Genomic DNA, 23,770 nt, shown 5'->3' on the forward strand with positions numbered 1-23,770 from the left:
TCTTGCCTGTTCCTCGTACCAAAGAAGGGGAACATGTGGAGACCAATTTTGGATTTATCTATCCTCAACACTTATCTGGACATTCCCAAGTTCAAGATGTTGACGTTACAACAGCTTTTACCTCTGCTGGGCAAAGATCACTGGATGGTAACTTTAGATCTCAAGGAAGCTTACCTTCATGTGCCTATAAGACTGAGTTGCAGGAAGTATCTGCGTTTTCGAGCTGGAAATTTTCATTATCAGTTCTCTGCATTGCCCTTTGGCTTATCTACTGCGCCCAGAGTATTCACAAAGGTTCTGGCTCCAGTGATAGCTTACTTCAGGCTAAAAGGAATTCAAATCTATCCTTACTTGGACGACTGCCTGATTCTGGCTCAAGAAAAGAAAGACCTTCTACAGCATCTGGAATATGTTATAGCAGTGCTAAGATGCCTAGGGTATTCTGTGAACGAAATAAAGTCCAGTCTAGTACCCTCTCAAGACATGTGCTTTCTGGGTGTGAGACTGAATACAGCAGCCCAGATGGCCTTTTTAACCCCGGACAAACAAAAGAGTCTATCCCTTTACTTCCATCAACTATCTCATCAGTCCGTGCTGACTGCAAGGACAGTCCTTCAAGCATTAGGGTTCATGGCATCTTGTATTCTGGTGCTTCCCAATGCCAAACTGCATATGAGGAAGCTGCAATGGTATCTCAAAATGTATGGACACAGCACTGCCAGGATTTAGACACTGTCATTCAAATAATACCTTGCCTTCAAAAGAATTTTTGTGGTGGGCTCAGGAATGTCACCTAAACAAGGGACTCTCTGTGACCCGGCCAGAGGCGAGTCAGATTTTAACGACAGATGCCTCGGACATTGCTTGGGGAGCTCATCTAAATGGAAAGTGGATACAAGACAAGTGGCCTGCCAGACTACAGCATCTACATATCAACATGAAGGAGATGTTAGCAGTCCAGTTTGCATTAATGGCTTTCAAGGAGTTACTTCTTCCAGGGCAGGTGTTGATTCTAACAGACAACACAACTGTCATGTGGTACATCAACAAACAAGGGGAACACATTCTTATCCTCTATGCAGGCAAGCAATGATTTTATGGGAGACTGCGCTCAGCTTGCAACTAACTCTTCAGGCAAGGTTTCTGCCGAGCACAGAACTCCTTAGCAGATGTGTTAAGCAGACAAATCATGGATCCCCACGAGTGGAAACTGGATCTTCATGTATTTCGAAAATTGACAGTGTCATGGGGAACTCCAGACATAGATCTGTTCGCTTCTCCACTAAATCACCAGCTGCCAAAGTTTTGCACAAAGGGGTTTCATCACACAGCTTGGAAAGTGGATGCTCTTTCTTTCAGTTGGAAAAATCTTCATGTGTATGCCTTTCCACCTCTGCCTCTTCTTCCAAAGGTGCTCTTAAAGGTCAGACAAGACAAGCCAAGGATGATTTTAATAGCTCCAGATTGGCCTCGGCAACACTGGTACCCACTACTACGGAGTCTGGTATGGAAGCCTCCATGGCCCTTACCTTTGATTCCACATCTGTTATCTCAGAAGGACGGTCATCTGCTCAATGTCAAGCTTCACTCTCTTCATCTAACAGCCTGGCATATTCTGTGTTGAAACACAGCAGGTCTCAACTTCCTCAACAAGTTTTAAATGTGATTATGGAAGCTAGAAGACCTAGTACAAGGAAAGTGTACGCAGAAAAATGGAAGAGATTTTTATTTTGGAGTACAGCAAAGAATTTGGAGATTTCTGAGCCTAATTTGAGTGTGGCTCTTCAATATCTTACTGAGTTATTGGACAAAGGTTTGTCCTTCTCTTCCATTAAGATTCATGCTGCAGCAATTTCAGCTCACTATGATTGTGACCCACCATTGTTTTCGCATCCTTTGTTCAAGCAGTTTCTTAGAGGGGCAAAGAATATAAGACCCCCACGAGAGCTCCTACTCCTGCTTGGGATCTCAATTTTGTGTTGGAAAAACTTACTCTACAACCTTTTGAGCCTGCGGCTACTGCTGAATTGAAATACTTCTCATGGAAGACTGTTTTTCTGTTGGCTATTACTTCTGCAAGAAGGGTGTCTGAGTTGCAGGCCCTTATGGCAGTAGAGCCCTTTTTGATTTTCCATAAGGATAGGGTATCATTACGTACTAATCCTTCCTTTATGCCTAAAGTGGTTTCTAGTGTGGCTTTAAACCAAACTATTCATTTGCCTACTTTTTATGCAGATCCCCAAAATAAAGGGGAAAAGATTTTGCACACTTTAGATGTACACAGGCAATTGCGTTATTATTTAAGCAGGACTAAGGATTTTAGGCAGTCTCAGCAGTTGTTTGTTTCTTTTGCTTTGAGTTCGCAGGGCAAGCCTGTGTCAAAACAAACTATTTCTAGGTGGATTGGGTTTTGCATTGCATTTTGTTATTCCCATCATGGCAAGGAGATTCCAGCTGGGATTAGGCCTCATTCCACTAGGGCTACTGCCACTTCAACAGCATTTCTAAGGGGTGGCAACTAAGGATATTTTGGAGGCAGCTACTTGGAGTTCAGTGCATACTTTCTCTAAGCATTATCACCTTCCTCTCTACTCTAAGTCTAGGGCTGGTTTTGCCACAGCTATTTTGCAAGGCATGTTGTCAGCTCCTGCTTCTTTATGATTTGCCAGCCTCCCTTACCTCTGCTTTGGGATTCTACCCAATAGTTAGGACTGCAGCAATGTGGAATGAAGAACATAGTACAGTTTTGTACCTACCATAAATGTAGATGTTCGAGGATCCACATTGCTGCAGTCCAATTTACCCTCCCTCCTTCCCCTCTGTGTTTAGGGGTGGTTGTGTAGGTGAAGTTATATGCTGATAATTTTGTATATATTGTACATATTTTTGGTGCAGGTATATTGGGCCTTGTCTTTTTAGGGTCTTCTGACATCTGGGGCAAGAAAAGACTGAGGATATGACGTCGGTCATGCGCATTAGTACCCTGACGTACTGACGTCAGTCTAATGCGCCCTGACCGACGTCAGCCATATACTTTGGTATTCGGGCCGACTGGACAGCGGACTACCCAATAGTTAGGACTGCAGCAATGTGGATCCTCAAACATCTACATTTATGGTAGGTACAAAACTGTACTTTAGGCTTGTTCTTATCCTGAAGTGCATTGGCTACTGACTTGATTATATGGAGTTCAGAAGTGCAGGATTTGAAGCTTGCATCCTACACAGAAAATAATTCATTGTGGAAACTTTGCTTATTGTATTTGTTCAGTCAGCATCATTTTCAGCAAAACGTTGTTTGATCTATTGACTTGAATCCTATAAATGGATAACACAAAGTATCCTTGAGCAAAGTAGGATGTGTGCTCAACATGCTCTCATGTTGTTGCTGTTGTTTTTTCTTTTACTTTTCCTGGTTAGGGGTCACCACAGCGGAACTCCGGTCCGCTAATGATTGGCAGTCAATTTTTTACAGTGACGAGGTGCCAGCCCAATGCCCAACCTTCAACGAAGGCACGCCCATTCACGCATGTCTTTCGAATGCCACTCGACTGTGGGGAGGACATGCAGACTCCACACAGAAGGTACCCCAGCCGAGAATCGAATGGGAGAACCTCTTGCTGTGAGGCGACAACGCTACCGCTGCACCACCGTGGCTTACCTCAACATGCTCTCATACAAAGCTATATTGTCATTCAGCAGGTAAGATTTCCAGTATATCTGATGAAGGCAATTTAAACTCTGAGCACAGAGCAGCTGTAATATTGATTTCAGCAAAACAGTACAGTGTTATTATCTTGTTCCGAGTTTTGTCTGCAGGATAGATTCCTTGCTGTGCATATGGAGGAGGGTGGGAAGGTGCTTCAGTTATCACCTTTGGGTGAAGAACAGGACTTTAACAGTAACAAGTTTAAAGTGAGCGCTATAGCAAAAACAAACAGGCAAATGCTAGTATGTATGAGAGTATTCCATGAGCATAATTATGATGTCATTCCATGTGCATTCCTAGGGCTTTTAGACTATATTACAAACTACTATTGGATGCAGCATGCCAGGGTAGCTGTTTACCTCCCTCACTTTCACTAGAGTGGCTCTTTCCCCTCCTCATACCACTTCACCTGCATAGGTTCATAGGTTGTTACTAGACTAACAACCACTAGGGCTCTTAAATGCCTAGCTGTGAACCCAAAACCCATCATCATGAGCATCTATATGGTTTTGTTGCATGTTAGTAGGGAGATAACTAAGAGAACTGCAGGGGAAGTGTTAGATAGGGTAATAGTTTTCTGGCGGCCAAACCAGGGGTAAATATACAATTTCTCATCCAATTTTCAAGGTTTAATTTGAAAAGAGTTATGGATGAATTCTATTTTACATAGATGGGGAGCCTATTCCATAACATGCAGATCCTTTGTGACACATATCTGTCTCTCCAGAACATTCTGTTTATGTCGCAGGTGAAGTTCAGATCTCGAGACACTTCTACCTTTGGCCCTAGTCTGTGCTGTTGTTGGTTTAAATGTGTGAAAGACACTGTAGCGTTGGACTGCTGGAGTACTTTCTATGGCTTAAAATCAAGTCTAAATCAGAGCAAAGATATCTACATTCTGCAGAGTGAGGAGAGCTTGAAGGGTGTGGTGTGTTTTGTTTATGTTGCTAGCATTGAGCAGTCACACTTTAAGGCTGCTTGGAGACTTTTTCACAATGTTGGTAGTGTTGTCTTTTTGGTATTGCCTAAAAAAGGCTCTGCCAATATCCAAAAGCCTGGGGGGCAAGGGTAGGTGCAGCCCATACTTGGCAAATAAGTGTGGTCCATTGACAATGTCCTCCCATGCTGATAAATATTTGGTCCCCTTGAGTGGCACCACAAGCTAGGCCAATTATTAAAATCAATCATTTTATGTTCATGCTATAGCAGTTTCCTTGATGAAGGTAAAATGCTGCTCACTGCAAGGTGCATATCTATCTGTGACACATATTCCGAGAGATCCATTATGTCTCTTTTCATTTAGTCCAGTGAGGTATGTCTCAGGTCATTTACATCCATATGGGCAAAGACAGAATCATATAGATACCTGGGGTGCAGTGACTTGAGTGTATGCATGATATTTTGGATCCTGGCTCCAGATAGGCAACTAACCATTATCTTCTTCATGTCTAATCTTGTGAATGGGACAGTGTTCATATTATATGATCAAACGCTAGAAATAGTGAACAATCCATTATCGAACCCAAATGCATGAAACCACAAAATGTCAAAGGAACGGATCAGCGAATTTTTTCACAATCCAAAAAAATGTACAGGCAATATAAAGTGTCCTGATGTGGGGGGCTGTGCCCTGCCCACCCCCCACCTTAAATATACCAACTCTGAGATTGCACCACAGTGAAGAAAACAGCAAAGTCCGGAGAACGACCCCCTGGGAAAAAATTTGCTGATCGTCCCTTCGATATTCTGTGGTCTCGTGCATTTGGGTTTGACAAATGAGCATTCACTATTTCTAGTGTTCGCTTATGTAATAGGAACACAGTGGGACATACTGTATATATGTCACACAATGCAGTCCCCAATGACAAGAGTATTAGGTAAAGTATGTGCATTGCTTGTGGGAGATCATTGGATGTAGGGTTTTGTGAGATGTTTGGTGTTTCTTTTGGTATGTGTTTTAGTGATTGCTGGAGAGAAGTGCTGGTGTTAGGTGACTTTGGAGGTCTTTGAGATTTGGAAAGATTTCTTTTAAGCAAATCAGCATAAGAGTATGTGTGTGTGTGTGTGTGTGTGTGTGTGTGTGTGTGTGTGTGTGTGTGTGTGTGTGTGTGTGTGTGTGTGTGTGTGCGTGTGTGTGTGTGTGTGTGTGTGTGGCGAGTGGTATGTCTGAGGGATGTAGTGCGGATATTCTTGTAAAGCTCATTAGTATGCGAGATTTGTCCCGCCATTGAAGTTGTATATTTACTTCTGTGGCATACTGTTATTTTCCTTTCAGATAAGTCTTCATTCCTGCAGTGAGAACCAACCAGCAAGAGTTTCTGTCTGCACAGGTACAGGCTTACAGAGAAAACGAGTGGCTCAGTAGAAGGATGTTGTGCAGGTCCAGAGTTAAAAGGGAGGAAAACTCTTCAATGTCATGCTTTAGCATCCATCAACAGCCCTTCTTCTTAGATAGTTACATGAAGAATATTGCACAATAGTTATTTTCAAAAAATGCCATTATAAAATATAACCCAGTAAGCACGCACATTAGTGCAACATTCTCTTTGCTCAGCTGAGACTCATTCTACTGTGGCATGCATTGTACTCCTTAGCAGTCCTGAAACATTTAATACTAATATTCTTTCAGTAAGTGATGAATAAGAAAACAGGCTTGTGAGTACTAAAAAAAAGACTAAAGCTAAATTAATCTAAAAAAGTCCACAATATCAGTTTAATGGTGTAGTTATAAAACAGAATTTAACAAATAAATACTTTTCAGCTTATTACTTCTGCATAAGAAATCAATACGATACCAAACTGTTACTGCAAACGAAAAAAGCAAAAACGGCCACAGCAGAAGAAACAGAGCACGGACTTTATTGTAAGCGCTTTCGGTCGAGGTAATACCTCAACCTTCTTCAGACAAATACAATTGACACAACCATAAAACATCCTTAAATATACAATGCATAATTAGAAAATAGGCACCAATTAATCTATTAATTGTTGTAACCTCTTAAAGCTGAAGACTTGTAAAAATGTATTGTATTTTTACCACACATACTAATTAATATAACTTGTTTTGTATAAAAACAATTTATGTATATATACGATATTCTAATTATATTAAAACATTAGATCACCATTTTCTTTAAAAATGTTCTAACTTTATAAAAAGTTATTATTTTATGTGAACATTTTAATGTTTGTTAAATATTAGATGATAGGTATTATTACACTAGGCTCTCCAACAAACCGGACTCATAATTCAAATAAAATACTATTAAATATGTGAAGATGTTAAAAACTATGTTACTAAATTTATAAAAGGTAACCATGTATCTTAAAATCTAGGTTATCTTAAAAAGGTGAGTGTTTTTTTATATATCTATTACACACACTTTTTATTTAAGAATACACATAAAACACACAATGTTAGTACTATTGTATGTAAAACGTATAAAACAATATAATTTATCTCTTTAATGCCCTTAATTTTAGTATGCATTTAATCGATGCATACTCATTTAAACCTGGGGGAAGTTGGGCAAGTGTTCTGATTTGCCATAAAAGTTCTTGTTCTTCAAGCCATAGTTGCCATGGGCCCCCCTAATACCTATATTGACTTGTTGTATGGCAGTAAATAAGAAATGGTGGTCAGGTTGTTCACAAATGTGCCTGGCAAGTGCATTATTCACTCTCTTCTTTAGTGCCCGCTCAGTCTTGCCTATGTAAAATGATGAACATTTTACGCATACTGCCACATAAACCACATTTTTGCTTTCACAATTGTACTTGCCATTAATCCGATAGTTAATGCCATTAATGTGTACCTCGTTACCTGGGAGGATGTGTTTACATTGTGGGCACATCCCACACTTTGTCATGCCCACTTTCATTCTTTTAGTTTTGTCAGTTGGTTTTTCAACCAAATTTTTTAGATTGACCCCCCTCCTATACACAAACTTTGGCTTAGAGCCTATTGCTTTTGCCAAAAGTGTGTCTTCCAAAATGATGTTCCAATTTTTGTTATTTTTATTATTACTTCTGCATCACATGAATAAAACTTTGGTGTTGAGTACTTCCTTAGCATGTAGATCTCTTTGAAATATATATGTTCCAGGAAGCACTGATTCCCCATTCACTTGCATACAAACTTCTAAGCTTACAAAAGCAGCAACCCTTTGATGATATAAGCCTTTGTTAATGAATTAGTATTGTTTGATTAACTTAAAACCGCTGGTAAAATTCTGTCAGTAAGACCAGCTTCTGTCTCTAATGGTGAACTCACATCACAGTTTTAATGTCTGATATTAAATTAAGCTAAGATATGCCGATCTGCATTGTGCCATTTGTTAATTACAGCATCCTGGCTGTCTTGAGATTGTAGTTTGAGAACTAAACTTTGCACCTTTTAAATGTTGAAAAAAATAGTGCTTAAAAAGAGCCAATCAGAACACAGAAAACATCAGTGTAAAAGATACATTAAAATCAATTAAAGTGCATTAATATTAGAAAATGCAAGCAAATATCATACTAAAGCAACACAAATTCCAATAAATATGAAAATAACACCAACTATACACAGCACTTACTCAGAGAAACCGTGCCTTTTGCAGCTATACTGAAACTGGCTTAAAATGTAAAGTCAATCAGTGTATCTCTCCTACACAGAGGAGTACGTTTTATATACACACTAAAGTTCAAAACTACAGCCTCTGCAATGAGTGGGAATAGGAACACAAACGAAATAAAACAACTCATGAATGCACTGTGTTGGAGTCTGTAGTGTAAACAATACATGTGATACTGAGGGGTATGGAAACACTGTTCATGTCTCATGGCTGCACTGTTCAGTATGGACTTTCTGTGCAAAATTATATCATTACTTATTCCCCAGACTGCCACCTTATATTAAATGGATAGGTACACATTTTGCTGTTTGACTAAGGTCAATGTCCTAGACTTTGCACTGATTAATATACTGGCTGTTTACTAATTAAGGTTCTGGGTCATGCATCAGAATTTGAAATTTTATTAAGGAAAATTGTTTTCACATCCTTCCTTAAGTCTTAACAGCAGGAACAGAAGGAATCACCACAGGATAAAAATCTCCGTATTTTGATATAAAACGTCTTTATTTAGGAACAGAAAATGAGCGCTTTCGCGTAGGATGACTACGCTTCTTCAGATTAATTAAAAGTAAGAAAAATGCATCTTTTATATAAAACTTGGCGGGCAAACCAAACAATAATGCAGGCAATGAATCAATTAATAAACCAATTAACAAACCAATTAACAAACTTATTAGATAATTAAACTCTTAAAGTACTGAAGGTACTCCAAACTTTTCAAATATTTAACCTCACGCTGAACCATTCAGTCTTCAGGAATTCTTATAAAACTGCATAAAGCACAAAGCATGAATCTTACAGTTTGTAGTGCAATGCGCAAAATAATATAATATATTAATATATTAAATAATCATTGTAAATAAATGAATAAATAAATATGTGAACCCTGATATATTACATTATGAAGATAGAATAGGCTGGCGAATAAATAAGTAAATAAATGAACAAACAGCTCAATGAAATATTATATAGTACTTCCAAGTGTTCAATGAACTCTATATATGTCATTTAAAACAAAACGAAATGCTACTGCATTTCTTGTAAAGCAGTAATAAACATCTATTGATTCATTATAACATTTTAAAGACATTTTGAAAAACTTAGTTAAAAACATTTTAAGAACATATTAATCTTTATGCCTTGTTTTATGTAATGTCAACGTACCATGCACAGTTGAAATATAAAAAGTGCAAAAACAATAGCTAAACAGCGCAAAACATGTATGAAGGTGTCTGTATAAAAAACTAGTTAGGCAACAAAACTAAGACCATCATTAGAGACCGGTAGCAGAAGTCACCAGTAAAAACTAGAAATGCGTTATTTTAACAAATAATAAATAATAAATAAAACCGGCTGACATATATGATTATTCTGTTTACCAATGATCATAAATCTTAAAGTTTTTATTGGCTCATTGTAGAAAAATAGACTTCATATATTAGGTTTCGATTTAAAAACTCATAAATATTAAATGATGAAAAAATAATAAAAATATTAAAAATAATGTGCTGAAAGCATCATTGATGCTTATAATAATATATTCATCATTAATTAATTCATTTACTAAATATTAATAAATGTTATTACATATTATGAAATATTATTAATATTGAATAAATAAATAATTCAAAATTTCATAAATAAGTGAATAATTAAATAATTAAATGTTAAAATAATAATACAATAGAGACATGGACAATAGTGATATTGTGCAAGCTATAGGTATCTAATCCTCGAAGCGTCACTCTGGATGACAAAAATAAAACAAATTTAAAAAATTCATGTGCATTTGGGTGACATATTGTTATAACATTCAAGTATTACACAAGCAATGTATAACAAATAAAATATTGAGAAGTAATGAATGAATGAATACAGAGTAAATAATGAATGAATAAAAATGTATAACATCATAGTTTCCTATTGTTCAGTATTGGTTTGATAGAAACAAACTGATTGATACCTAGATTAATGTGGGCTTTTAAGGTGAATTAGATCCTTCCTTAAGTGTTAAGAGGCTTTTCAAGCTGCCCTAATGCAATTTGGTGTTGGCTTCCCCCAAAAAATACATAACTCATTGCAAATATTGGCAAGCATGCAGGCAGGCAGGCAGGCAGGCTGGCAGGTGACATAGAACAAGCCTAATGTTACCATAAACATAATCAGTATTAAATATGTGTCCTGCACTCCTGAAAAAAGAGGGTTCAGCCCACCACCCTATTCTGGCAAGTTCTACAAGGATGACAGAGATGTAGCTGCATTATTTGAGTATTAAATGTTTAAAGCCTAGTGCCTTTGTATTACCCTTTATATTATACACACTTAGGGTTCTCTCTCTTATATTGTAGTAGCCTTTGATATATATATATATATCAAGGTGCATTTTGTGAAATAAAACTTTACAGGACCTGATATGAAACAGGAACTCCATTGGAGGCCTGTGTTAGTACCTGATCATTCAAAAAATCAAAAAATAAAAATATTGCCAGAAACTCCAAATTACTGTACATACAGTATTAAGACCTAAAATAATAAATACACTGACAAGCTGATAACTTGGAGACATACTTTATTAAAATATTTTCATATATAAAACCATCAGACAGGAACAGTCAATGCATGAAAACATTCATTTAAATAATCAATCACTGATGTAGCCAATCACACAAACATTAAAAATCATATGATTTAAGGTGAACATTCTTTAAAAATAACTGTAAATTAATGAGGGGAAGGTCTTATACACAGCACACTTTTAATATGTAAAGGGTCATTTAAATCTAGAGAGGTGAGGGCATTTATCTTGACTTGCTATAAGTAGTCTCTGTAATCCAAAGAAGCCCTCACCCCTCACATATTATTCGGCACAATCAATTATAAAGAACACTTGTATTTTTAAATGTTATGTATAAGTTGGAGTGACAAAAAGTGTACTACTCTGTTTTTGGTTTAATGGCATATTTATGCTTCTAATTTTTATAGACAATTTATGGGTAGTGTGCCCAGTATACTAAGCACTGCATACTAAAAAGATAGATGGGAAAAAGAACATTAACATACCTGTAGCAGCGTATGCACAGTCAATGCTGAGGCAATAAAAAGAAGATTAATTGGACATGTGTCTACTATACCTGCATGTTATACTTTTTATTCTATACACCCTACCTACTACTTGTTGAATATCCTGTCCTTAATTTCGAGAATGTTCTTTAAGTTAAACATTTTAATGGTAATGCAAATAGTTATCTTTAAAATCTTTTTATGCCAGAAGTATGTGTCAACTTTGTACTTACTTGGTGGAAAGATGTTTACATTTGCAGCAGCACATTTTGTCATCCATCTTGTTTTATATTTTATATATGCTGCTGGATGATACAGTAGCACTGTGTGAATCAATGCTACTTCGAGCAAAGCAAGAGATTCTTCCATGTTGCTCTCAGCTGCATTTGTATGGGTTTTCTCCAGATGATCTGCTTTCTTCCACATTGCAAAGGCACATAGTAGGAGGACTGGCAACTCCAAATTGTCTATAAGTGTTCATGCAGTATATGTGTGATAGAAAAAAAGAATCTGGCAACCTCCTTTCTTTCCCTACTTGCTTAGTAAACACCATGGAAGGCAATGGCTGTTCACAGGGCACTATAGGAGTTGAATGTGACTTAACAGTGGAAGGGTGCTGCTCTTAAGTATTTTAATTGCATTTTTAATGATGTTGCTTACACAGCTAGATATACAAACATTACTATTCTGAATATAGTACTCATAACATGTCTAGAATAATTTACATGCATAAATATGCTATTAGGTAGAAAACTAAGAATAGTGTACTTTTTCACCACTCTGTAACATGCATGAATTTTTAAAAGTTTGTCTTCTTGGTAGTTGCTATGAGTAAGATATGAGAGTAGGGACTTTTGGATTACAGAAACTATTTATGACAAGTTAAATTAAGTGATTTCACGTCCACTCTTGTTTTACATGATCATTTACATTTTAAAAGTGTGTGTGTAGAATACCTTTACCTGATTCATTTATGTTTCTGTATTTTTAAAATGAAGTTCACCTTAAAACATGTCACTGTTGTATATTTATGTGATTGAATGGATCACTGATTACTTGATTATTTAAATTAATGTTTTCATGTTTGACTGTTCTAGTCTGATGAAGTCTGATGGCTTGTAGATGAAAGTGCTTATTAAGAGAACTATTTTAATAAACTACATGTCCAGTTTATCAGCCTGCCAGTAGTTTTATTATTTTACACAACACATTAATTTACAAAAAATATGAGAAACTCTAGAGTACCTTAGATGTGCAGCTTGTATTGCATACACAAACTTACAGTCAGTGCTTTTGTTTTCAAGACCTCTGGAAGGAAGTCTTGTTAAAGATGAAAGTGCTAAGTGTGAGTTTCTGTTTATTTTAAAATGTACTTTTCTAAAGTATTCAAACATTTCTAATATTTGTTGTGGATTATTTGGATGTTATGCAAATTAGCTGGGGGATTTACAAAGTGTTTCATATTTTATTTTAAAATAATGTCCAAAGACAGATAAGAAATGTGAGGAAAAGGCTATTATAGTAATATTAAATATAGTATAAACTGTGTTCATTTGCCTCTAGATTACACGTGTTCTAATGTGTTAATCTGCAAAATAAGACATCAGTTTAATGTTTTGAGAATGACTTTCATATGAATTCATAATACACAAATGTTGCATTAAAACTTTTCAAGAACTGTGTCCCATATAAAGGTTCTTATTTGTATTCTGTTTTAGAGATGTGCATAATATTTATTAATATACAGTATGATATAACAGCATGAAATTAGAATACTCAAGGGACACAAAAGTGAGCATTGGATATAACAGGTTGTTTTGTATGTGTCATATAGTTACATTTCCAATTAATGTTGCTTTAAGTGTACCTTTTATTTTTAAAACAGGCAGCCTTGTGTTCCAACTTAACACAAGTGTAGTAAGATTAGAAATGGTGTAGAAGTGTGGCCTATGCACGACATGCCTTACTTAGTGATAGTTACAGTCCAGGACAGTGGTGGCCAATTCTAACTAGCCACGTGCTTTTCCCACAGAAATGTCCTTGGCTCCTGATTAGCTCAGCTGAATTTAATTTTACTCTGGGAGGAAAAAGTGAATGATGTCTTTTGACAGTGTTCATCATTTCACTCTTATGGAAGTAATCACAGTACAGGTAAGTATGGCAGAGCCGAGTGTGTGTGTGTGTGATGTGGGGTTTACTTGGGTGAAGCGATGCTACGGAGAATGCTGGTGTGATCAGGTCTGGCAGTGCAGTGTTCAGTTCAGATATGTGGTAAGAATAATGTTTTTTCTGTACAGCTTTATCATGTCCCTGAACCAGGCTTGTTTTATCACAGTGTTAGCATGAGTGATGAGAATCTCCATGAATACAGGTCTTAGTGTCCTTCAGACAGGCATCAGCATCTTATCAAAAAGTCATGTGCCAAGGAAATGATTACTAACATTTCTTTCTCATTTGATTTCTCTTTCTTAAAATCACTAATCTGCTGAGATGTAGTATTACATGAGCTCCAGCTTGTGAGAATTCTCAGAGCTGGTTCTCTGCTTTGTCCATATGTAATCATAGTAAATACTGTGCAGAAATTTCATGACAGAGAAAACATGACTGCAAAAATTACATAGTAACTTTTATCAGACTGTCATAAGTTTTACAACAGTCAAGCTCTCTGGACTGTTTGAGCATTTCATTAGAATATATTAAGTTAGAGCTTCTGGGTAGAATGTTTAATTACTCACTTCTGCATAGCTGATCATTTAACTAAAACAACTGTCTCACTTATATTTAATGCTAACAGTCTAATAAATTGTAACATTTTTCTTTTCTTCCTTTGGTTGTAATTAGACTTCTGGCACATCTGTATTTAGTGTGATGTATTCTTCCATTAAATGTTATTATTGTTGTTTTACTTCTCGGATTAACACCATTTTAGTTGATTCTTTGGAAGTACCTTAATAGTTAAACATTATGAACTCTGCCATGTAGGATTTTTATATGTATACAGACACACACACACAAACACACACACACACACACACACACACACACACACACACACACACACACACACACACACACACACACACACACACACACACACACACGTTTCCCTGTGTGTGTGTGTGTGTGTGTGTGTGTGTGTGTGTGTGTGTGTGTGTGTGTGTCTTTTAGCCACTGGTAGAGTAATAATGCATTCTGAAGTCTTTCTTCTCATTAGGACTGGGTATTAATGTGCTGTATCCAGCATCCAGCATCTATACCTTATTGGCTTCTGACCAAATGTCTGATGTAGTCCAAACATTAGAGAAGGTCTTCCTCGTAAAAGCTAGTCTGCTTCATTCAAAGGTGGCATATCATTTCTGTCTCTCACATGTAGCTGAAGCATTACTGCAGAGGGGTGGTATGGAAATAATTGTGTTGAATTGCACTAGATGTAGCTGCTCTGATGGGTTTTGACTAATAACAGATTACTTCATCATATCAGGTGGATAGTTTTGCTTATCTCTTATCATTGAAATGAATTAATTCAACACTGCAGACACCTCTGTGAGAAGTTCCATTGCTTGAACATATTTCTTCCAGTCGGATACCTGTAAACATTACACTCTGTTGTCTGTATTCTCTCCCTAGGACTTGGCATGGATGATCACCTACTACATTCGAATAGCCTTCACTTATATTCCCTTTCTAGGAGTTAAATGGTTCCTTATAATGTTTTTCCTAATAAGGTAATGTTTACTCTTTTTCATCACTTTACATATGGTATGGTTATAAACAAAATACAGTAATAATATTTGTTTGGATGAAGGTCCTGCTGTTTCTTAATCCTGTTCACCAATATTTTCATGACAGATAGAACATTTTACCTAAAGGACAGTTACTTTCAGTTTTGCACTAAATGAGAAACATTTTTGTGCAGATACTTACATGTTAATGTTGTGAAATATTATTACATAAATGTGTATACATGTTGTGTTTCTTTCTGATTTTTCTACACAGATTTATATTCTTTTGTAATTACATTTTACCAGTATCTGGACCAGTACTTTACTGGTTTAGAGACAGGAATTAGATAAACTTCTTGATTAGTATGATAACATGTAGGCATACCTCTCAACTGTACAGATTTTTTGCAGAATGTCCAGATTTTTGCCTCATATTTTTGGTTCATTTCTCATTTGATTGTGGTTTTCTAGCAAATCAGTTGCAAATCACTCAGGGGTTAAGTCAGAAAATAATGACAGACATTTAAGTTTCACACTTCATACCCTTCAGAAAATGAGTGCTAATGCAAAACCTGTTATTCTAAATGAGTGCTAATGCAAAACCTGTTATTCTATCAACTTTCCAAGTTAGTAAGAGCAACATTTAAAAAGTGTCCCTATTTGTGTGCCTTTGTCCCCCATTATTTATGGCTTTGTCCAGATTTCTTGCTCTAAGAGGTTGAGAGGTATGCATATAGGTTCATTTGATCCCAGCCATAGTCTTCAGTGTTCAGGAGGACTAGATGTTACAGGCTAGTCAGTTTAGCAAGAGAAACTTTTCAAGGCCCCTCCCCTTTACCCATAATGCTTAGCACAACTTCTTGCTTCTTCAGATCCCACTTACCACTTTGTGGTCTGATGTCAGGGAAATGGGTTCAGTTTATTTTTATGTGCTTAAAAAATGTTTTGTCTTTTTTGGCATTATTTTTTCATTGAATTTTGGTGTGTTATTGTTTACCATACAGTGTTGCAAGTTAGATCTAATCATTTCCTGTTTCTTGTCGAATTTGTATTTTGCCTCTTCTTTAGGATGCAACTTTAGTTTTAGATCAATTTATAGGTTTATGTGTTTTCTCTTTTTTGCTGTGTTTTTTGTGTTGATTTTTCATGTGACATGTCTCGGACTGCATCATTTGCAAACTTGTTTTCACATACATAAAGCCTTTGATATTGACTGGCAAAAGAAATAAGTTGACATTGAAGAGTTTGATGACAAGGGAGGAAGCTGTTTCAGACAAAGCTTCATCCTTTTAGGATTCTGTAGAGGACTATAGTAGATGCAATGTTAAGAATAATAAGTCTGAGGCAAAGAAAAAGTTGCACAAAAAGAGGAAAGGCAAGGAGAAACCTTGTTTATCCAAGAATTTATCTATCCACAAGAAAGTTATATTGAAAGGGGATTCTGGTTCTGGTTCTGCTGTTAATTTATGTCATATGACTTATTGTGGAAGATAACCATCATCATAGACTTTCTCAGCAGAGTTACTGTATCTGTCTTCAAAGGTGGAACTGTCTAAGTTTATACTCCCAGGTTTCATCCATCAGGCCATTTAGACATTCCAATTCTTTTTGTAGTTCTTCTGTCACCATTAATTTGGAATCTGAGAAGATGACTAGGACCTTGGTACAGGTTGATACTGAAATGGGTTTAGTTCATTTACCCCTCTGGTGCCAAGATGGACAGGGGAATATATTATTTGTCCTTCTTTGCTATTGTCTCCTCAGTAGTCCCCACCTCAACAAAGGTCGCTGTGTGGTTGATTAGCAGCATGCAGATACCAAGTGTTACTAGAGGTGATGCTGCTGTTGTCAGTATCCTCTCAGCCTGTTTTGATGGGCTTAACGTTGACTATCCCTTCAAAACAAGTAGCCATGGTGCCATTCCCTTCAATACTGAGTGCTGATTGAGGCTCACGTTTCAGCACCAATGCATTTGGACACAATGTTCAGAGGTGATGCTAGTGTACAGCAAAAGTTGCATCCATGTGAGTGCAAAGTGTTAGGGGCATTGCATTTGCAGTCAGGACTGAAGTGCTTATTTCTTTCTATGTGGTTTAAACTGTAGGAAGTTGCTAGGCTACAAATATAGCAAGGAGTCTGTTACAGTTTTTTTTTTTTACTTGAAGTTGTGGGTTGCCAGACTGGGGTACACCTGAGGACACCAGAATTTCTAGCTACAACTTTGACAATATTGGCACTGAGTTCTTTAATTCTATTTTAGATCTCCAACTCCTTGGCATTTGTGCACTCGGCCCAAGGATCACAGTGTTTCTCATGTGCCTTGGTGCCAATTCTGTCTCCTTGGTGTACATATTGTTGCCAGCCTCTGACTCCTGGTGTCAGTCCCCTTAGACCTGAGTACTACACAACAATCAGGCATGGTGTCACCATTTCAGGTACCTCTGCTCCATCACTCTTAAGTATGTGGAAATGTTTCATCTCAAACCAAGACCCATGTTCTTCTGTACCTGCAGCTTCTCACTCTTCTTGGAAGAGCGCCAGAGGACTGAAGAGTCAATGTCATGATTACTGGCATGATGAGTCACATACTTTCTTTGTAGAATTCTCCTCCTCAAGGATTCTGTGAAGTTAGAAATGCACTACATAGATGGAGTTCCAAACCATCCTCTGGAAATGGTTTAAAATCTGGGGAGATTCTTATGATGATTAGATAAAGAGGTGAATAGCCTTCTGATATACTTTTCTCCTCAAAATATCTTTCATGAGTTATTACAGTCTCTTTGCCAACCTACTGCATGTTTTCTGCTGTAAACAAGATAGTGGCATTTGTCATCAAGAAGGCACAGGAAGAATCCGGTGGCTGCACTCTGTCCTAGGAAGTCCATAAAATCCACCTGTCAACTAAGGATTGAAAAGTTTGGATTTAGGATCCCATCAATGACTCTGTTCTGGTAGCAGCAGCATTGAAGAAGGCTCCTGCACATCAGTGTCATGTGATATATCCCCTGGACAGGGAGTTCCAACTCATGAAACCCTTTGGGAAGTGAATATATGTATTTGTGGCCTTTCTTTTTTGGGTGCCTGGTTACCTTTGATACATTCTTAGATTCTAGTGAGAGCTTTGAGATGAACTGGCAAAGTTACTGGACAGTTTGTCAGATATGGACTTAAAATGTAAACTCTGTTCGGAGGCAAAGACTGCCTTTTCAGTTTCCATGCAGCCAGCTCCTAATACCCCTAGTGGTACAATGAGGGTGATTCAAAGTGATATAGATGTTTGCTATCATTCCTGACTTATAGACTTTGCTGAACATTTCAAGGCATCCTTCTTCAGTGCCCATCCTGTGGCTCCAATGTGTTTAGGACCAATGTGAAGAAGAAGCTTGAGGACAGTGAAAATGAAGGCAGTATGTTAATGAATATCAGTGTGTAGTTTATGACTTCACAACAATCCATTTCAGGGATGCAGAATAGTCTGAATCAGTTTTAGTACCAGCATAGTCAACAGACACCTGTAAAGCAGTATTTTGAAAGGACTTGATATTGTTGTTGCACCTTTCTTCACGGATACCTCTCAAGAGGCAGAGGTAGTCAGCAAAATCAGTGATTATACAGACATTCTTTGGGGAACAGGAACAGAATGCATAATGGCTTACCAAACTGTCTCATTCTGGAGACAGTTGGAGTCAATTGTCCCTCCACCTCCCTATGTGGTGGAACATCACAGTGTAGATTAATCAGAACTATCACTTGCAAAAACTACAGCACTCTTTTTTCAATAAGTCCTCAGTCACACTCTCTTTTATTACCTAATGTCCTACCCTGCCAAAAGGAGGCAGTCAAATTGGATGTTTTTAAACCTTTTCCAAAACAAACAGAAAAATTAGCATTTTTACTATTTTGTGCCTCAGAACACTGGACTTCCGGCAGCAACTGTGTATCTATCTAGTGCGTCACACTTCATCATTTTAGAGTCCTGTAGTAGACTTTCGAGATTCAGTGATTTCCATGCATGAATCTTCTTTCAGGTCTCAATCTCCAGAATATGCAAAGAGCAGTTGCAGTGGAGGTTTCACACTCCCAACCTCACTATGGGCAGCCTGTTTCACCTTCCTGCCCTGGCAGTAATGATCACTATATACTGTTGTGTCCTGGGTGGGGGGCATTGTTGAGGACAGCCAATCAGTCCAAGGTACATGGTCATCAGTAGATGACAATTTGCATTCAGTGGTCTAGAGATGAGGGGAGTCCACCTAACATTACAGAGCTTTCTGAATGATGTCCCTCATAGTTCAGTTGCCATCTACTCAGACAATATCATTGTAGTATGGTATATCAGTAAGCAAGGGGCAAGCATTCCTTCCAATTCACTTGAGTAGTAATGAGGGTAGGGGAGTTGATTATGTCAAGTGCAGTACATTTTGATAGCTACACATTCCTAGAGAAGCCAACTTGCTAATTATAGACTCAGCCATTGTCTGTTCCTGTCACATGAGTGGCTTCCTTGGGTCAGTGATGGCTTGCACATTGTTTCACCAATAAGGAAAGGCATGCAGTGACTTTTTTTTTCATTCCCAACCAAATCCCAGTGTAGCAGCTGTTTTCCCATATTCTCGCCTTGTGGGTAGATTTCCAATGACACTGTGGTACAGCCTTGGCCTCCAGGACTCCTGTAGACCTTCCCCTAGTTCCCTTTATTGTTAAATTCATGCAGAAAGCTAACATGGGCCAGAATAAGTTGTTTTCATAGCCTTATTTTGGCATCGGTAAGACTTTTGTAGGAACTGCTACATCTTAGGCCCTTCTGGACCCATCTAACACACCTGTCTGGAAAGTCTTATCCAAACCTTCTCTCCTTACATATATCCATATGGTTACTGCACTTTTGCTGATGGCCATGGACATTGTATACTTCCTGCAAGTGCCATCCAAATCCTTACCTTTGCCCAGGGACTCAGTACCACAAAGATCTAGGAGATAAAGGATACTACATTTTTTGTATGGGCCACTTTTCAGGGACTGGGTCCCTTTATAGCATTTGCCTAGCAATCTTAAATTTTCTCACCCAGATTTTTGGCACAGGCTTAAGTGCTTCATTTATCAGCTATTTCTAATATTCATTTGAACTACTATAATTTTTCTATATCCCCTCCAAAAGTTTATAAAGCCTTTCGTATGGATACTTTCTTAATGCTCCTTGCAAGGATGTTTCCCAAGTTCGGATTTATATTTTATGTTGGAAGAGCACTGTTACCCCTTTTGAGACATACTTTTTTGGTAGCAGTCACCTTAGCCCAGAAGATTTAAGAATTATATGTGCTGCGTGTTAGTCCCCCACATTTGTTTTTTCACAAGAATCGAATCTTCATGTGTGATAGCCAGTTTATAAATGTGCCTGTATTCTTTCTGGAGTAATCTAATGGAAAAGAGAACCTCTTATACACTGTGGACGTGCATACATAATTGAGATTTTTCTCTGTGAAGTACTAATTCAGTAGGAAAAGATAATCAACTTTTTTTCTTTTGCGCCCACCAGATTGGACATCAAAGTTTCAAATGTCATTTTGTCTAGATAGCATGTAGAGTGTATTAAGTTTTGCTATTTAAAGTATTATAGAAAACTGTCATCTGCACTTAAACACATTCAGTCAGGGTTGTGGCAGCCTTTCACTTTTTTTTCAGACTTCAACCCACAGGCAATATTTGAGCAGCAGTGATACAGGCTTCTCTGAATAATATGGTCTCCAGATCTTGAGTTTTCCTTGGAGCCGCAGTCATAAGACAATACTATTGGGATAACATCTTGGTAGTTTAGCTGGGGACTTTGCCCTAAAGACTAAATAACATAGACAGGGCTATGTCAGATGCAAATGTTATGTATCTACAGTACTGATAGGTCTGGAAGATCTGCAACTGTTTTATTTAACATGCCCACTCTTCTTTCCCTGCCTATTGGTGGATGAGGTCTAACGGTATTTTCTTCTGGTTACATTACTGTGTTTATTTGTAAGTGGTTTGCTTTTGAGTCACATACTAGAGATCTGGAAAAGCTGAGGGGTTGTAGTAACCATTATGGATAAAGGAGAGAAGTTAGAGCGTAGGAAAGTTTCTCCTATCATTCTGACTAGTACCTGTAAAATTTTGTCCTGAATGTGGATGAATATGTATGTGGATCATGCAAATCTGTCATTATGGTATGTACATACCTTTCCCTTAATTAAGAAAGTTTAACCAGGGCTATTTTGAGTGATCATAATGTTTAAGTCAACAGATACAGAATCTGGAACAGTACAATTTAGCTAATAACTTCATTTTGTGAGGTTACTCATTGTCCAAGTGGCTGTAAGAAGTTATAGCAAGAGTTGGAGCATATCGCCTACTCCGAGGCGACCTCTGCCTAACATACAAGGCCATGTCTAACCCAGAGCTGATGGACATGCTAAACTTAAAGAAATCCCAGTCTCTCCGAGCCACCCACTCCAGGGACCAAAACCTTGTCACCACAATAAAAGTACATGCTGGAGGGATAGATTCCTGTCCCAGAGACTTCCCCTGCTCTGGAATAGGCTGCCCATTCATGTTAAGCAAAGCTCCTCATTAGCCCTCTTTAAGAGAAATCTTGACAGTTGGATGGGTAATAGGAAATTCACCCCAGGAATCACTGCTGTGGCTCTGCTCGACAGGGTCACAGGAAAATAAATTTCTTGGGAATTGTTATGGCTAGGCTTGTATAGGCCCTAGGGCCGATAGCCTAGTACTAAACTATGAACCTATGAGTATTTCACAGATGTTTACTTTATTTACTAACAAAAATGTGTATTTCCTATGCTGCTGAAGGAAGTGAACATGTTTGGCTGTATTAATGTCTGAAACTACGATCCAGTTTGAAGAAGCATGAGAATGAATTTAGTGAAGAAAATTGACATCCATCTTTTCTGTATCAAGCTTTACCTTATCCATAATTTCTGTGATGTCTTTGATGAAGGGAATACCTTGATGTTTAAGACTGACTGATTTTTGAAGAGAACATTAATAAAGCTTTAATGTTTTCAGCGATGAGAATTTTCATGATCTGCTAATATTCCTTCCTTCAGTACGTTGTTTAGAAGCATCTGAAAATAATCAATATGGGGGTATGGGAGGTAGGAACCATGAATTTCATAATACAAAATCTTAGTGCATGTATGAAAAAATGTTAGCAGTCTTAATCTTAAGCCTAGGTTTTTGAGGCGAGTTGCTGTAGATCTTAAGATCCAAACGTTCTCATTTCCGTAAACGTGAGTCTGAGGCAAATATACAACTTCAAGGATCCACACAGATGAAAACAAAACTTTTTTTAGTGAAAAAGGTGTGAAAAGGATAGACTATTTAATCTTATATTAAATCAGTCTTAAAAACTTATGCTTTAAATGTAAAAGAGCAGACGCTGAAGTAGCTATAACATGCAATAGACAGCACTGTTTGTTACATCGTACACCGTATACAAAAATATATAACTGATCAAACTGTCATTTGTCTTTTCAGATTGAATAAGCACATTGGTGTCAAAGCTTGTTGAGTTTATCGTATTTATTTAATTTATGATAATAAATACTTTTACAGTAGACTTATCCGGTCTCTCTTTAACTGGCCATCAAATTTTTGCCATAGCCCTAGAAAAAGACAACAGAGAAGAACAACACATCCGCCTCCTCTATGCTAAATAATGACAGACATTTGAGTTTTACACTTCATATTCATTAGAAAAATGCATACTAACACATATTCTGTTATTCTAGCTGATTTATAACATGTAAATGCTATTTTGTATTCATTTCTGATTAGCCAGTCATTCGTTTATCCAGCTTAAGGTCCAGTCCCAGTTAGACCAGATAAGAGGGAGTCTACTATACATGGTTCTTAAGCTGGTTCTTTATTTTTGCTGAAATAGCTGTAGCAATATGTCATTCTCTTCAGGGCTGAACATATCCATCCTCTGCCATCCATCACCTTTGGATGACATGCGTACAAGATACAAGATAACATAGGCTGGAAAGACATGTGTGGGTGCTTAGAGATACTTGTATCATAGTGAAAGCAGGCTGGCACTGTTGGATATGATTGGTTATGCTGCGATGGTTGCACAGTGGAAACCTCATATGTTCTGCACATTGTCTCATGTTGCATAAATGGGAAGGGGAGGCTGTCCTGTATCAGTGTAATGCCTTTCCCTGCTAGTGGTAAACATAATCAGTTACATGACTATACTAGAGTACAGCTGGTGGTATTACAAAGACTAGTTAGATGGGGAGGGTGTGCCTGTTTTGCGTCATTGACTTTCAGCCCCTGCTAGATTTGTGTGTAAACAGGTGTATGAGTGTACTAGGCTGTGAATACAGGTGTTACAAAGGCTGGGACTACCTGGAAGGGGAGGGGCTGTCTTGTGTCAGGAGGCTATCATCCCTCTGCAGTTGAATGTGAATAGGTGCTTGAGTACAGTAGGGTATAGCTGTCAGTGCCTGTGGTAACATAAGCAGCATTGCACACTAATCCTAACATAACATCCATTCCATTATAGGGGCATTCAAAATGGAGGTATGCATATATGTATATCACTGGTAATATATCCGCTACTATTCTAATGTAGTCTCTGCATACCTCTTGTAACCTTTTTCCTGTGTACAT

The 23,770-nt window shown here is 37.6% G+C and overlaps 1 protein-coding gene across 1 annotated transcript in view; it reads left to right on the forward strand.

The window, feature by feature from the left end:
• The window catches only part of FADS1 (fatty acid desaturase 1), a 390,247-nt gene that overhangs the window by 149,665 nt on the left and 216,812 nt on the right, over positions 1-23,770 (forward strand). Inside the window, exon 8 of the mRNA XM_044067445.1 lies at positions 15,012-15,109. Coding sequence (XP_043923380.1) covers positions 15,012-15,109 — 98 coding nt within the window. The remainder of the gene's footprint in view (positions 1-15,011; positions 15,110-23,770) is intronic.

The sequence above is a fragment of the Protopterus annectens genome, chromosome 3.part1, assembly GCF_019279795.1.
Source record: "Protopterus annectens isolate FY-2018-M chromosome 3.part1, PAN1.0, whole genome shotgun sequence".
Taxonomy (NCBI): Eukaryota; Metazoa; Chordata; order Ceratodontiformes; family Protopteridae; genus Protopterus; species Protopterus annectens.